Source organism: Protopterus annectens, chromosome 7.part1 (assembly GCF_019279795.1).
Source record: "Protopterus annectens isolate FY-2018-M chromosome 7.part1, PAN1.0, whole genome shotgun sequence".
Classification (NCBI taxonomy): Eukaryota; Metazoa; Chordata; order Ceratodontiformes; family Protopteridae; genus Protopterus; species Protopterus annectens.
In genome coordinates this window covers 406,669,991-406,688,131 of record NC_056740.1, presented here as the reverse complement: position 1 = coordinate 406,688,131, position 18,141 = coordinate 406,669,991, and the positions used below count along the sequence as shown (strand labels likewise).

At 40.1% G+C, this 18,141-nt stretch overlaps 1 protein-coding gene across 1 annotated transcript in view; it reads right to left on the bottom strand.

Moving 5' to 3' along the window:
• The window catches only part of CDHR4 (cadherin related family member 4), a 764,521-nt gene that overhangs the window by 76,548 nt on the left and 669,832 nt on the right, over positions 1-18,141 (bottom strand). Inside the window, exon 16 of the mRNA XM_044078501.1 lies at positions 15,369-15,502. Within this exon, the coding sequence (XP_043934436.1) occupies positions 15,369-15,502 (134 nt within the window). The remainder of the gene's footprint in view (positions 1-15,368; positions 15,503-18,141) is intronic.

The window sequence follows — 18,141 nt, the reverse complement described above, 5'->3', positions numbered from 1 at the left end:
TGCAGTCATCAGTGAATTTGGCCACAGGCCGTCCAAGTTTGCTTGGAGTTCTAAGAAATAAATTCTGAACAGTAAGGGGCACAGCACAGAACCCTGTGGTATGTCACTGGTGACTGGTCTTTTGCTGGAGGTGAAGTCACCCACTTTGACAGTATGTGTCCTGTCAGTGAGCCAATTGGCTACCCATCTGGTAAAGTAGGGGCTTATTCCCAATTGTGAGAGTTTCCCTATAATACCTGAGTGGGAAATTGTGTCAAATGCCTTGGCTATGTCAGGATAGGTGGTATGCTCTGTCTTTCCCTCGTCAAGGGCCTTGGAGACTTTCTCAAAGAAGTCAACCATGTTTAATAGGCATGATCTAATCCACCTTTAATGAATCCTAACTGGGTTGGGTCCAGAGTTTGGAGATTACCTATGTTTTTGTTAATAAGGTCCACAATGATTCTTTCCATGGCTTTGCAGATGAGGCTAGTCAAGTTTAACGGCCTATAATTCCAAAGTCGGTTGATGGTCCCCCTTTGTGCAGAGGGATTACTGTTGCTGTCCTCAATTCCACCGGAACATAGCCAGTTCACAGGCTCTGGTTAAACAGGAATCCAAGTGGGTCTGCTAGGTCATGTTTTAAGTTGTTTGAAAGGCAACCTGGGATGTTGTCTGGTCCCACTGATGCTGTGTTTTTGGCAGTGGAGTGCACCAAGATAGGCTGAGGAATGGTGACAGGTATACTTTGCAGGATGACTGGAGGGGACGGGGGGTGACGTTTGCTCCAAATATGTCAGCTAGCAGGTTGTCTATTACCTCCAGTTCAGTATGGCTGGTGCCTTCCACAACCAATTCAGCACATAGCTGTGTATTCCAGTTTAGATTTTGGGCATACTTAAAGAATATCATGTGATTATCTTTAGTTAGAGAGGCTATTTTTGCTTCATAATTAGCTTTGGAGGAATTTGTTTTCTTTAAGCTAGAGAAGGAATTCATTCTCTGCTGTGCCAGTTCCCTCTTGCTGTTTGATATTAGTTTCTTTCTGTTGTTGTATAGCCTGTTTATACTAGGATTCCACCAGGGTGGCTTGTTTTTTCATCAAGATCTGTTTTTAATCCATTCAGATACAGCCAATTCTACACAACTGCTTAAGTGGTTATACAGGGCATTGGTGTACACCTCTGCATCGGAGTCTGTCTTACTTGTGTTTGTGGGGGCTTTGAAATTTCTTATACCATTATTTAGTAGGTGGTAGTTTGTCTTTGAAAAATTGCTAAGCATTTTTGAGCTTGATGGGGTATCTGGTCTTATAATTACATCAAACGAGACTGATTTATGGTCAGATTTTACCATGGAGGACATCACATGGGGGGGCAATGCTTTCCCATGTTCGTGAGTACTATGTTCAGGACATTTGAGCCACTTGTGGGTGTGCTGACTAGCTGTTCCAGAGAGCATTTGCACTGAAAAAGTCCAAGAACCTCTGAGACAGCATGTTTATGGTCATGTATGTTTCTCAGTTGATGATAGGATAATTAAATTTACCCATGAGTAATGTGTTGGGCTGTATGGCAAGTGACTCCAGTATGTCCAGTGATGTGGTATGGTTTTCCTGTTTCATGGTGGAGGACCTGTAGCTAGCTATGATGTGGTAGGGGGCTTGCCTATAGTTAACTGGACATGGAGTAGCTCAAGAGAATAGTATTGTTTGACCAGTCTTGAGGTGTACTTGTCATTAATGAAGAGGTGTACTTGTCATTAATGAAGGGGGATACACCCCCTCCTTTGATTCTTTCTCACTCAGTTTGTGGTTTGAATCTATGAAAGGCATTGTAGCCCTGCATGATTGGGGTGATTTCTGTGCCTTTGAACCATGTCTTGGTGACTGCATAGATGTCAGCATCTTCCAAAGTCAGGAGTGCTTCCAGGGACTGCAGTTTCTTGTTTAGACTCCTAGCATTAAGCAGCAGTACCTTGAGTTTATCTAGGAGGATTTTGTTATGTTGGGAAGGTAGGTATTTTGACACTGCCTAAAAAAGGCATAAAAGGGGTGGCTAATGTCTTTGCCAGTATCCCAAAGCCTAGAGGAGACAGGTGCAGACCATCTCTGGCAAAACAGCATGGACTGTTGATCATGTCATCCTAGACTGACAGATATTGGATCTCCTTGGACTGACACCAGAAGCTAAGCCAATTGTTAAAGTCAATCATTATTTGTTTGTATTGTGACATCATCCTTGGAGAAGGTAGAATGTTGCTTAAGGTTAGGCTCATACTTGCCTGTGACACAATCTGAAAGCTCAGTTATGTCTCTCTTCATATAGTCCAGTGAGGTACATCTCAAGTCATTCACCCCCACATGGGCTATGATGGAGTCCTACCAATACTTGTGGTTGAGTGCTTGAGTGACTTGATGGATTCTGGCACCTGACAGTCATCTAGCCGTAATCTGTTCCTTATTCAGCCTGGTAAGGGGAACATGTGTGTGTCTCACAGTGGAGTCGCCTATGACCAATACATTAAGTTTTGTGGTGGTATACCTTATGGACTTATTTGTTCAGACACTGGTGTGTGTGTGTGTGTGTGTGTGTGTGTGTGTGTGTGTGTGTGTGTGTGTGTGTGTGTGTGTGTGTGTGTGTGTTATTATGTTTTGTTGTTGTTTTTTTCTTTTTTGCATTGTTATGTGTGTAAGTAGTTTCCATTTGGGAGGCCTTTGATCTTTTGGTAAGTTACTAGTGAGTACCTCCACATGAGTGAGTTTATGTGTCATGTTTAGTGTGGGAAGTGTATGTGTGCTGACAACCTGTTTAGTGTTTGATTTGTCCTTATGTGAGAGTCTTGCCTCCAATTTCATAGTGTAACTACATCTCTGACATAAAGTATTCGCTTGTTTACAGGAGTAAGTGGTTGTCAGTATACATGAGACAATTGATACATTGCCTCAGGATGCCCATGTCTATCAGGCTGACCAGAGAGGTGATGGAGAACTATCTGTCCATGATAACAGGCTCTTACTGTATGCTTTATTAGGGAAGAGAATGGGTTAATTTAACAGGACTGAGATGGTAGCTCTGAAAATGCAAGAGGGGCCTATACTTTGTGTAGGCTAAGGTTCATCAATAAGGCAACGCTGCTCAGTGCGCTACTGAGTTGTTCCTAGAGCAGCAGAAAAGCTTATACGGGTTTCACTGACAAGTGTTGAGGGAAAAACTGAGCTTCTAGGCTTTTGCATCTATACAGGGCACTGTTAACTGCTACTAAATGAAGAGTGGCACCACACAAACGCAAGGGTTAAATACGAGCAAAGAGAAACAAGTTTTAAGCTAACTACCAATCAGTTAAGCACACAATAAGCCTTCCACCAGCAATCCCTAACTCAGACAGGTTAGATCAGCACACTTCTGCCACAAGGGTGTAGAAAAACACCTTCTTAATTTAGAATACAGTAGACAGTCAATTATCCGAACATTGATTAACTGAAACATCAATTACCCAAGCACAGCCTTCCAAAGTTTTTAGGTAGGAAAAATCTAATTCTGATCATGTAAATGTTATAAGTATTCACGTGTACATGTTTTTTGAGCTTGTAGTGTTAAAAGTATTCTTTATTGTCTACTGAAGTCACTGAATGATTGAAAAGTATATTCCCTACATGCAGAACAAACAAGAATTTAGAAGTTTTTCATCTGATTCAATGTATGTTTGATTATCCAAACTACCCTAGGTCCCAATTAGTTTGGATAATCGATTCTCTGTTATAGCTGGTTTGGAGCCCAAGTGCAACACAAACACACAAACTACCTACAACAGCACTACATCTAACAGATGCAATGTAATGCAATGCAACGAACAACTTAAAGCAAGAAATGACAGTAGATTTTTTTTTAAACTGCTGAAGTATAGTCACAGTATATAAGAGAAGTGCAAAAAAATATTTGGAGCCCTTTTATGTATTTTCAGCTTTGATAGACCAGGTAAACACCTACTGCTGCTAGATAAATAATCCCTGTCCTCCTAATTTAAAAGCATAGTAAAGGAGTGTTCAGAGTGAAATGCTACCACACATAAACTTTAAAGGTACGAATATAGCAGTGTACTTTAAACAGCTTACAAGTCACTATACCACAGGTACCACTCTGATTCTGTCATAGTGCATGTCGGTGTTATTGTCCTTAGACATACCTTACCTGACAAAATGAAGGAAAATATTACTGATCTCTCTGAATATGTGTCTCAGACAGAGATGTGCCTTGCATTGAGCAGCATGCTACCCTCACGAAAAATAATGTCACAGTATGAACAAAAGATGATTGACTTCAATAACTGACTTAGTTTCTGGTGTCTTTCCAGGGAGATTCAATATCTGTCAGCGTGGAAGGACATGGTTAACAACCACATTCCTTTGAATAGGATGGTCTGCAGCTGTCCCCCATAGCCTTCCGAATGTTGGCTAAAACTTTATATACCACCATTTTTAGGCAATGTCAAATTGACAATCCTACACATATAGCAAATACAGCCCAAATAAACCTAAAGGTGTTACTGCTCAATGTTAGGAGCCTAAACAAGGAACTCAACACACTACAAGCTGTCCTTTATCTGGGGAATATAGACATCTGTATCATTACCAATAAATGGTTTAAATCTGAAAAAGTACTTCAGCAGTGCAAGGCTTCAGTGCCTTCCACACATTTAGTTCATCAGCTGCAGAGACAGGGACAAAAGGTGGAGGAGCCCCGATCTACATTAACAAGTATACCTCTATGTGGGTTAAACAGGATAATGCCCTGGAGTTTATCTACATGCAAATCACCACAAAGTCCCATACCATATTATAGCAAGCAGTAGGTCACCCTCTATATCCCAAAAATACAATAGCTCATACCTGCACCTCTTGGAGACACTCACCATTAAACCAAATACCCTATTCATGGGAAACTTTAAATACACTTCCATAGACTGGGTGTACATTGCCTCAAACTCACAGGCACAATGATTCCTGGACTTTATTAGCACAAGTATCATTGACCAGAAAGTGCACGCACCCTCAACAGGTTCAAATATACTAGACCTGATACTCACCAATATGGGAAATCACTGCACATCCCCCAGTGACATATCCTCACTGATGAGGTCAGACCACAAAGCTGTCTCCTTCAAAATAAAAAATCTCCATAACCTCAGCAACCCTGAAACAGTTGGAAACTATTCCAAAGTAAACTACATCCTATTAGGCAGTAGTCAGTCAAAATTCAATACCCCTCTAACCCTGAGTTCACAAAACCTATGTGGCATTGTTCACAGAGACCCAGTACAACCATGCAAATGGCTGTATAGAGGCTATTGTTCCTACTAGAAGTAAGCCCAAAACAAACTGTATAACAAAACACTGGTGGCATCTTTATCCTAGTAGGGTATATAGCAAAAGGAAAAAAGTCATGGCTAAATTCAGAGAGAAATTCCTTCCCAAGATAATGTCTTTGTTCATCAGATCTGACCATAAGGCAATATTACTTGAAATAATAATGAAATCCAGGGACCCAGTGAAACCAAAAACTTTAGGAACTACTTGAAGACTAACCTCTCTATACTAAGTGACACCATGGCTAAATTCCAAGTACCCCCAAACCCAGTATACAACATTGCATATGCTGATCTATTTCCAAAATCTCTGTACAGCCATATTGATAACTTTAGAGTGTTCCCACTTGTATTAAGAATAGGACAAACCCAAGACAAACTACCCTGGTAGAATCATGATATCAGTCTGTTATACAACAAAAGAAAAAAATCTTGGCCAAGCTTAGGAGGAACAAAACCTCACACACTAAAATCCCCCTGACCAATCTAAACAGGCAGCTAAGAGGAGTAATTAATACTTCAAAGGCTAAATTTGAAGACAAAAAATAGCTATTTCAAAGGCTAACTTTGAAGGAAAAAAAATAGCTTCTCAGGCAAAGGACAACCACAAAGCTTTCCACAGCTATGTTCGTAACCTCAGGGGAAATGCACACCAATACTTAGAACTTATTGTAAACAGCATAGCCCACACTGAACTGGAGGCCATTGCCAACCTTTTGGCTGACGTGCCCAGCTCAACCCCCCCCCACACCCCCAATATTCTAAAGGAAATCCCTCTGAGCTACACGCTCTAGGGACCTAAACCTTGTCACCACAATAAACAGGACATGCTGGAGGGATAGATTCCTGTCCCAGAGACTTCCCATACTCTGGAACAAGCTACCCATCTATGTCAAGCAAAGTTCTTTATTAGCACTCTTCAAGAAACATCTTGATGAGTGGATGGGAAATAGGAAATACACCCCGGGGATCACTTCTGTGTCTCTGCTTGACAGTGGCACAGGAAAATAACTTTCTTGGGTGGCATAAGCCAGGGAACCTTGTTGGCTAGGCTTACATAGGCCCTTGGGTCGATAGCCTAGTACCTACCTATGAACCTATGAACCTAAATACCACATACTACAATATCTCCAACCATTATTAGGGAACAGGTCATGAATGTACTTTCCAAGGCCAAAAGCACTGATATGATGGGCCCCAATAACATTCCAAGATACTTAATAAATAGCATGAAACACGATCTCTCTGGTCCGATTAAATCACTTTTCAAATGGAGCTTACAGTCAGGTTTTTGTCCAAGGAACAGAAGATGTCTGCAGTCATTTCCCTGCACAAAGGAGGTTCAACTACTTATCCAGGTAATTACAGATCCATAAGTTTCACCAGCTTCATATGTAAGGCCAAGGAAAGAATCATTATGGACATGATAAATGAGGACATAGGTAACTTGCAAACACTGGACCCATCACAGTTTGGATTTGTTAAAGGAAGGTCATGTCTATTACATATTGTGGACTTCCTTCAGATGGTCAGCAAAGCAATGGATGAGGGAAGACTGTGCACACCGCTTATTTCGACCTGGCGAAGACTTATGATACAATACTCCCTCAGGCATTATTGACAAGCTCACTAATTTAGGTATAAACCCTTTTATTGCCTACTGGATAGACAGCAGGCTCACTGATAGGACCCAGGAAGTCAAAAATAAGTAAGGCCACCTCCTCTTGGTGGAAGTCAGTCACTAGTCCCCCCAGGGCTCAGCACTAGGCCCACTCCTTTTTGGTATCTATTTTTCTAAAATAGAAGCAAATGCTAAAGGCTTATGGCTGACTACGTTTGCAGATGATTGCAAGTTGGGGGTTATCATTGACTTCCCTGCAGACACTAGCAGTCTTCAAGAAGGCTTACCTCTGACTAACAAATGGTGCCAAAGCCATGGTCTTAAACTCAATGCTAAGAAATGCATAACTGTACCCCTTGGGAAGTCAACCATCTTGAGTAATTACCATGTTGATAATATTCCCCTAAGAGTTAACCCACTGGTCGGGGAGCAGGGTACCCACAAAGACAGTAGCCTTACCTTTGGCCAACAAGTGGTTAGGACATTCTTTTATGTTGTGCAGATATAAGTAAAGGCATGACATCTAGGTCCAAAAGTCATTATCCCACTATACTCTTCCCTTATCAGACCAGTCATAGAGTACAATGCTCCCTTTGGTATGTACCTGACCAAGCATATGCAGGAAATAGAATGACCGCATGGGTTCCTTACAAAAAAAGAATATGAGGTGTAACAAACCTGCCTTATGCAGAGCACCTTAAAACCCTTTCCCTCTACTCAGTCTCCTATAGATTGCTGAGGGGTGATCTATGCCTGGCTTTAAAGGCATCTGCAAACCCCACACTTATGAATTTCCTGCATATTTATAAGTTAAACAGTACAAGAAATACAAAGTCTAGGGACCTGAATATTGTCTGTGACTTAAACAAAACATACTGGAGTGAGAGATATGTGTCCCAGAGACTGCCCATCCTATGGAACAGGCTTCCCATCCATGTTTAGCTGACTTTGTCTATCATGCAATTTAAGCGCAACCTAGACCAGTCAATTGGAAATAGGACATTCACACAGGGCCTTGCACTCATGTCCATTATGGACAAAGGTAGCTTATAAATGCCTGGCCCCTCAATGTTCTATTTGATTACAGGATGTCATTATTGTTTCAAGAAAACTTGGTTAGGCTTAGAAAGGCTGCCGCATCCTTGTCTTTAGCATAGTAACAGCCTATGAATCTATAATGATAAGAACTCTGTAATTAAACTAAACAGGAAACAAAGAAGACTAATTACATGGTCAAGATAACCTACCAGGCTAAACACACTCATGAGGCCTTCTCAGCTAAGTCCATAACCTCAAATGTAGCAGACATTATTGTGCCGAAGTGGTGGTCAGTGGCACCACATTCACTGAGTAGAGCAACATAGCGAATCTGCCGGCTGACAAATTTAACTCAAGCTTCACCACCCCATACACCTCTCCCCCTGCCTCCCCATGAAATACCTACAGTTTAACCACCCCAAGTATTGGTGTATTAGCTAGGAGCAGGTTCTGGTGGCCCTCACTAAAACTAAAAACAAAGCCTCAGTGGGCCCTGACAATATCCTGGGATGCCTCCTAAATAGCTTGAAACATGACCTATCAGGACCACTTGAGTCACTTTTCAACAATAGTCTCAAAACAGGCTTTGTATCACAAGAATAGAGGACCACAACAGTTATTCAACTTCACAAGGGTGGACTACAAACTGACATGGGAAACTACAGACCCATTAGTCTGACTAGTCAAATATGCAAAGCCATGGAATGAATTGTCAAGTAAATGATCAACAAAGACATAGGCAAGCTTTAGATGCTGGACCCAACTCAGTTTGGCTTTGTTAAGGGAAGGTCATGCCTATTAAACCTGGTGAACTTCTATCAGAAGGTTACGAACGCAACTGATAAGGGGAAAATATTGCATGCCACCTAAGTGGACTTAGCTAAGGCATATGATACAATACTCCACTTGGGTGTAGTTAACAAACTCATGGAACTGGGCATAAACCCCTACATAACTCGTTGGATTGTGAGCTGGCTCACACACAGGACTTAGGAATTCAAGATTGGTGAGACCACTTCTACTAAGTGACTGTTCATCAGTGCGGTACTTCAAGCTCTGTGCTAGGACTGCTCCTATTTGGAATTGAATTCTCAGAGGTAAAGGCTAATGTCAATGGGCCTTTGGCAGACCAGAAAATTCAGAGCTATCATAATAGATCCCTCCCATGACAACAACATCTTACAAGAGGATCTAACACAGGAAACTGTCTGGTGCCAAAGTAACAGATTAAAACTCAATGGCAAGAAATGCATTACAGTGCCTTTTGGCAAAATGACCACACAGGCTAATTACTCCATTGATAAAACATCCCTAAGATCTGACCCAGTAGTCAGGGATCTGGGATCACATGTAGACAGTAATCTGTCTTTGACCAACATGTGCCCAAGGTAGTTAGAAAATCATTCTATGTCACTCAACCTATAAGCAACAGCATGGAGCATGGCGTCCAGGTCCAAGGAAATCATAATGCCCTTTTACTCTGCCCCTGTCAGACCCATAATTTAATATAATCCCCCTTTTGGCATGTACCTTTACAGCCGTATGCAACAATTAGAATGCCCAAAAAGGTTCCTTACCAGAAGAATCCAGGGTATAAACACTTTGTCCTATATAGATTGCTTTAAAACCCTATCTCTATACTCAGTCTCCTACAGGTTACTGAGAGGCAATCTATCCCTGACATTTAAGGCATTCTCGGATCCAGCTCTGATGGATCTTTTCCATATCTGCAAAATGAACAATATCAGAACCAGTAGATCCAAGGACTTAAATTTTGCCTGCAACATAAATAGGACATGTATGCAAAAGAGAGATGTGTCTCAGAGGATGCCCTTGCTCTGTAATAGGCTGCACATCCATGTGAAGCAGAGTCTATCCCTAACCCTATTTAAGTGTAACCTTGGCCAATGGATGGAAATCTGAAATTCCTTTGGGTCTGGCCCCTGCCTCTGACACACAAAGACAAATAGTAACTATGCCTAACCTAACATACCCCCCCCAACATAACCGTTAGAAACTTCCAATTAACATACCACTCCTAATAAATGCCCATGATGCACAAAAAGAAGATTGGCCTGGGTTGCACATCTAGGCTTATAAGGGGCCTGGTGCTTGTCAATCCAGTATATATGAATGAACCTATGAAAGTTCAGTGTCCATGAAGTTAGTTTTGGCATATATGTTCAAACATTTTACATGTACCAAAAGTATCTTTATCAATTTCACACATTCCCACGTTGTGTAGGGTGTATCCATATGACCCTATTGTCTTGTCCATTTTATGCCTTGTCAGATTAATTTTGCACTCCTTCTTCAGTGCTGCCCACATCTGTCCTGCTTTGCTTCTGTTCCAACATCTGCCATATGAAAAGCCATCAAAAAAAATTACATGCTAAAAATGGCTGCATTCTAAATAAACAGTAAAATAAGGACCACCCTTCACATCCCCATGTGGTACTCCTAACGCTTGTTATCTTAAATATGCTAACATACAGTAAGTGCAAATAGTACAAAAAATAACACCCAGCTATGTTACCCACAAAGCGATCCATTTATATTTCCCCCAAAACCCTAAACATAGAATAAACTGAACAAAGATGAAAACCATTACAAATACATAAAATAATTTTTGATTCATTGAACTAACATGAAACTATAGTAAGCAATCCGAAAAAGGAATGTAAGTTCAATCAAAATGCAACATAAAATCAGAATATCAAATCACAAAAAATAGCAACTTCATCATAAACTAAAAATGTAACATGAAACAAAGAAAATGTCAGGAAAAACACCCAACAATGCCACACTACAGTGAACAAAACATCAGTGACAAGCTGTCCCCTTAATAAAACTCAACAATGCCACACTACAGTGAACAAAACATCAGTGACAAGCTGTCCCCTAAATAAAACTCAACAATGCCACACTACAGTGAACAAAACATCAGTGACAAGCTGTCCCCTTAATAAAACTCAACAATGCCACACTACAGTGAACAAAACATCAGTGACAAGCTGTCCCCTTAATAAAACTCAACAATGCCACACTACAGTGAACAAAACATCAGTGACAAGCTGTCCCCTTAATAACACTCAACATTGCCACACTACAGTGAACAAAACATCAATGACAAGCTGGCCCCTTCATAAAACTCAACAATGCCACACTACAGTGAACAAAACATCAGTGACAAGCTGGCCCCTTAATAAAACTCATCAATGCCACACTACAGTAAACAAAACATCAGTGACCAGCTGGCCCCTTAATAAAACTCAACAATGCCACACTACAGTGAACAAAACATCAGTGACAAGCTGCCCCCTTAATAAAACTCAACAATGCCACACTACAGTGAATAAAACATCAGTGACAAGCTGTCCCCTTAATAAAATACAACAATGCCACACTACAGTGAACAAAACATCAGTGACAAGCTGTCCCCTTAATAAAATGAAACAATGCCACACTAGAGTGAACAAAACATCAGTGACAAGCTGTCCCCTTAATAACACTCAAAAATGCCACACTACAATGAACAAAACATCAGTGACAAGCTGTCCCCTTAATAAAACTCAACAATGCCACACTACAGTGAACAAAATATCAGTGACAAGCTGCCCCCTTAATAACACTCAACAATGCCACACTACAGTGAACAAAACATCAGTGACAAGCTGTCCCCTTAATAACAATGAACAATGCCACACTACAGTGAACAAAACATCAGTGACAATCTGTCCCCTTAATAAAACTCAACAATGCCACACTACAGTGAACAAAACATCAGTGACAAGCTGTCCCCTTAATAAAACTCAACAATGCCACACTACAGTGAACAAAACATCAGTGACAAGCTGTCCCCATAATAAAACTCAACAATGCCACACTACAGTGAACAAAACATCAGTGACAAGCTGTCCCCTTAATAAAACTCAACAATGCCACACTACAGTGAACAAAACATCAGTGACAAGTCGTCCCATTAATAAAACTCAACAATGCCACACTACAGTGAACAAAACATCAGTGGCAAGCTGTCCCCTTAATAAAACTCAACAATGCCACACTACATCGAACAAAACATCAGTGACAAGCTGTCCCCTTAATAAAACTCAACAATGCCACACTACAGTGAACAAAACATCAGTGACAAGCTGTCCCCTTAATAAAACTCAACAATGCCACACTACAGTAAACAAAACATCAGTGACAAGCTGTCCCCTTAATAAAACTCAACAATGCCACACTACAGTGAACAAAACATCATTGACAAACTGTCACCTTAATAAAATTCAGCAATGCCACACTACAGTGAACAAAACATCAGTGGCAAGCTGTCCCCTTAATAAAACTCAACAATGCCACACTGCATTGAACAAAACATCAGTGACAAGCTGTCCCCTTAATAAAACTCAACAATGCCACACTACAGTGAACAAAACATCAGTGACAAGCTGTCCCCTTAATAAAACTCAACAATGCCACACTACAGTGAACAAAACATCAGTGACAAGCTGTTCCCTTAATAAAACTCAATAATGCCACACTACGGTGAACAAAACATCAGTGACAAGCTGTCCCCTTAATAACACTCAACAATGCCACACTACAATGAACAAAACATCAGTGACAAGCTGTCCCCTTAATAAAACTCAACAATGCCACACTACAGTGAACAAAACATCAGTGACAAGCTGTCCCCTTAATAAAACTCAACAATGCCACACTACAGTGAACAAAACATCAGTGACAAGTGGTCCTCTTAATAAAACTCAACAATGCCACACTACAGTGAACAAAATATCAGTGACAAGCTGTCCCCTTAATAACTCTCAACAATGCCACATTACAGTGAACAAAACATCAGTGACAAGCTGTTCCCTTAATAACTCTCAACAACGCCACACTACAGTGAACAAAAACATCGGTGACAAGCGGTCCCCTTAATAAAACTCAACAATGCCACACTACAGTGAACAAAACATCAGTGACAAGTGGTCCTCTTAATAAAACTCAACAATGCCACACTACAGTGAACAAAACATCAGTGACAAGCTGTCCCCTTAATAAAACTCAACAATGCCACACTACAGTGAACAAAACATCAGTGACAAGCTGTCCCCTTAATAACACTGAACAATGCCACACTACAGTGAACAAAACATCAGTGACAAGCTGTCCCCTTAATAAAACTCAACAATGCCACACTACAGTGAACAAAACATCAGTGACAAGCTGTCCCCTTAATAAAACTCAACAATGCCACACTACAGTGAACAAAACATCAGTGGCAAGCTGTCCTCTTAATAAAACTCAACAATGCCACACTACATTGAACAAAACATCAATGACAAGCTGTCCCCTTAATAAAACTCAACAATGCCACACTACAGTGAACAAAACATCAGTGACAAGCTGTCCCCTTAATAAAACTCAACAATGCCACACTACAGTGAACAAAACATCAGTGACAAGCTGTCCCCTTAATAAAACTCAACAATGCCACACTACAGTGAACAAAACACCATTGACAAGCTGTCACCTTAATAAAATTCAGCAATGCCACACTACAGTGAACAAAACATCAGTGACAAGCTGTCCCCTTAATAAAACTCAACAATGCCACACTACATTGAACAAAACATCAGTGACAAGCTGTCCCCTTAATAAAACTCAACAATGCCACACTACAGTGAACAAAACATGAGTGACAAGCTGTCCCCTTAATAAAACTCAACAATGCCACACTACAGTGAACAAAACATCAGTGACAAGCTGTCCCCTTAATAAAACTCAACAATGCCACACTACAGTGAACAAAACATCAGTGACAAGCTGTCCCCTTAATAACACTCAACAATGCCACACTACAATGAACAAAACATCAGTGACAAGCTGCCCCCTTAATAAAACTCAACAATGCCACACTACAGTGAACAAAATATCAGTGACAAGCTGTCCCCTTAATAACTCTCAACAATGCCACATTACAGTGAACAAAACATCAGTGACAAGCTGTCCCCTTAATAACTCTCAACAACGCCACACTACAGTGAACAAAAACATCAGTGACAAGCTGTCCCCTTAATAAAACTCAACAATGCCACACTACAGTGAACAAAACATCAGTGACAAGCTGTCCCTTTAATAACACTCAACAATGCCACACTACAATGAACAAAACATCAGTGACAAGCTGTCCCCTTAATAAAACTCAACAATGCCACACTACAGTGAACAAAACATCAGTGACAAGCTGTCCCCTTAATAAAACTCAACAATGCCACACTACAGTGAACAAAAACATCAGTGACAAGCTGTCCCCTTAATAACACTGAACAATGCCACACTACAGTGAACAAGACATCAGTGACAAGCTGTCCCCTTAATAAAACTCAACAATGCCACACTACAGTGAACAAAAACATCAGTGACAAACTGTCCCCTTAATAAAACCTCAACAATGCCACACTACAGTGAACAAAATATCAGTGACAAGCTGTCCCCTTAATAAAACTCAACAATGCCACACTACAGTGAACAAAAACATCAGTGACAAGCTGTCCCCTTAATAAAACTCAACAATGCCACACTACAGTGAACAAAACATCAGTGACAAGCTGTCCCCTTATTCAGTGTCTTATAGACTTTTGAGGGAAAACTTCTGTCTTCCTTACTACACCATTCCAGACCTGGTTGTCTTGGACCTTCTGTATCTCTTCAAATCCAATGGCTCCACCAATACTAGAACCAGTGACTTACATTTTCACCATCAGATAAATAAAGCAATGTGGAGGGACCTGTTTATAACTCAATGCACCCCAAACCTTTGGGATAAAGTCCTCACACATTTTAAAAAGTGCAACTCGCTATCTTCCTTTAAACAAAACTTGGGTGACTAAATGGGTATCCAAAACTTTACTATGGGATTGATTGATATGTCCCCATTGGAAAAAGGAAGTGCAGCCTGAGGGAGGGTCCTGGCAAGGTGTAAATGCTCATAAGACTTGATAGCCTTGGAAAATCTGTGACAAAGTACAGTTGATCAATAAAAGCAATTAAACATAACATGATAAAAACAAACATGGGTAAGTAAAGGGACACCCTCCCATCCTAATCTTGGTCATGTGATTCTCCAATTCACAGCGTTTGACTTTTCTGTAAAAGTAAAACATGAGTTACTTGCTGAGTGGCATGTTTATGTGTATCAGTCTGAATACAACACTTCCTTGTTCTTCTGCCTGAAGTTAGCTGATGTCTGAGAACAATGCTAATGAGTGGGTATTTCAAAACCTGTTCAATAATGCATCTTATTAAACACACTTTACAGTTTGTCATTATTTTGTTACTTTGTTACTTATCATACCACTGAAGGATCTTCCATATCAGCAGGGCAGTTGTTCCAATGGCCAGAGCTACAGAAATAGTTAAAATGGCTACAAACCAAGGCTCTGGTTCCCAGTATCCTTGTAACACTGTCACTGTTTTAATGGATCGTGTCTAGGTACAGAAAAAAATATAAGAAACTCAAGTCAGCAGTCCGAGTCAAAGTAAATTTTGTTGTCATTTAGCCTACATAAGTGCAGTCTACATGAAATTGTGTGTGTCAGGCTCAAATTGAGAAGACATATACATACATACAATAATACAATAACACATACAGTGGATATATATTCACCATTTCAGATTAGACAGATTATTCTACTACATATTACTACAGTTTAACTTATCTATAATTTTCAGCAGGTGAAAGATTTCTTATTGCACAAGTTCCTATTGCATTGTGTGATTTCAGCATGAATAAGAGGATCTAGTTAGTATAATATTACACATTCATTGTCATCTCTGTATTGTTTATGTTTAGAATCTGAACTGTCTCATGTATTTGCAACAAAAGAGTTGGCTGCGCCGTATCTTGTCAGTGTCCAGCTTCCCTGAGATTATTGCCAGAGTTCAAAAGTCTCTCTGCAGTTATAATGTTCACTTATAATTACTGATATTATAGTTATAATTATCACTGTTGTTATAATAAATTAAGGATAGTGCCTAAAAACCATAAAAATAATTATCTGTGGTTTGCAACTTCAGGTACTCTAGTCACAGGTACAGTTAACATTCCATCTCCAACTAGAATGAAATAAGGACGCTTTATCCGTATAATATTCTGTACCATACAAAGCTTGTTTTATATTCCTTAACTTATGCTAATCTGATGTAAATAAAGGATGCAAAGCAGTAGCAGTTTACACTTTTAATGCTCTGTTTGCTATATACCATTATATTCATAACATGAGAGCAGCTTATTGGCCAAATAAACAAACGTCAGCTGCAGATGATGATCAATTTGTCCATGATAGATTGTATCGCATCCATCAACCTAGAATCATCTCTGTCTGCATCTCAGATTAATGCCCAGTTGTACTCAGGAATGATAAAATGTCCAAATGTCCTTCTTAACATTTTTCAAGTATAGAGTCATAGAATACAGGAGCATATGATTGCTCACTGCAGCACGTTTGACAATATGATTTACTGAGTCTGATTAGCTGAATTTATTAATTCACTAACAACCCCCTATAATTTACCCGTCTGCAATGATATTGAGTAGGTTATATATAATGGAGACGGCTGTTGCCGTCTTCAACACATTTAGAGGAAGTTCAGCATCTCCACCATTGAAAATTTTTCAGTGAAAAACACTATTAAAATAAATTCTGTGATATTTTCTTTTGCCAAACTGTTTTTCATTCTTGTATATGTCATCCCTTAGGAGGCTGTGACAGCCATATTAGTTGTTCTCCTTTCGGCTTTTTCCGGTTAGGGGTCGCCACAGCAGAACTCCGGTCTGCTAATGATTGGCAGTACATTTTTTACGGGTGCCGAGGTGCCAGCTTGATGCCCAACCTTCAACATTCTACGCATGTCTTTCAAATGCCACTCGACAGTTGGGATGACATGCAGACTCCACACAGAAGGCGCTCTCGCCGAGAATCGAACTGGAGAACCTCTTGCTGTGACGCAACAATGCTACCGCTCCACAACATTTTAACCCATTTTTTCATATTTTGAAGAGGAATTATTTTGTAACATTCTGAAATGCAATACTCCCCTTGTTTATATCAACACAACCATGTCTCACTCAGCTGGACATAGATGTACCAAAGACCTCTCACCACATCAAAGTTATCCCATTCTCTTTTTAAAATACTTTTGCTCTACATCTGTGGGTAGTCCTTGACTATATCATGTTTAAGGAAGTCATATCCATCACGTTGGGTCACACTGACTTTCTCTTTTGTTCATGCTATTATAACAATGAATAAAATAAATGGTTCCAACTGTACAACTTCCTTTCACACAACTCATGCTGTCACATACTTCAAAATACATTTGTTGCTTCAGTTTTGATAGTAATATTGTATTTTATTTACATGTAAAAAGAAAATGACCATCACAGAAAACTTCAAACTTAAAGTCAGAAATATCAAGGATGAATAGAACCAGCAAGAAAACTAATAAACAACTAGCATTAGGTCAGGACGCAAACACACAGACACAGGTGCAAAGATGTTTGTGTAACTTGAGCACTAATCCAGGCATTCTCTAAAGTATTCAATTGTATTTATTACTGCTTGGTAGTAACCTGATTAAAGTGTAGCTATCATTCTAAGTCTTTTGGATTAAGCACTTGGGCTTCAGACCAGTTGTTTTACATTAGGAAGGTTTGTGGCATGCACTGTGGTGGCAGGACAGGTAGCTTTCATCCTTCTAAGTTGGGAACTGCTGATTGAGAGCCCAGTGTCTGTTATTCTTAAAGTGTATTAGTTCTGGTTTAAGCACTTGGGCTTCAGGCCACTTATTTTACATTAAGAAGGTTCATGGTCTGCACTCTTGTGGGAGAAGAGGCTGGACTCTGCCCTTCTGAGCTGGGAATTTCTGGTTAAAGGTTTATAGTGCCTAAATATTTGAACTGTATCTTACTGAAATTGGTACACCTTGTTTGCTGTAGCATAGACTAGATCCAGGCCTGCTGAATCTAGCTTTGTTTATATGCTTGTTGTTTGTTTGCTTGTTATTTCCTGGAACGCTAATTCCACCTAATACGCGGCTTCTCAGCTCTTCTGTGGATCACTAGTGAT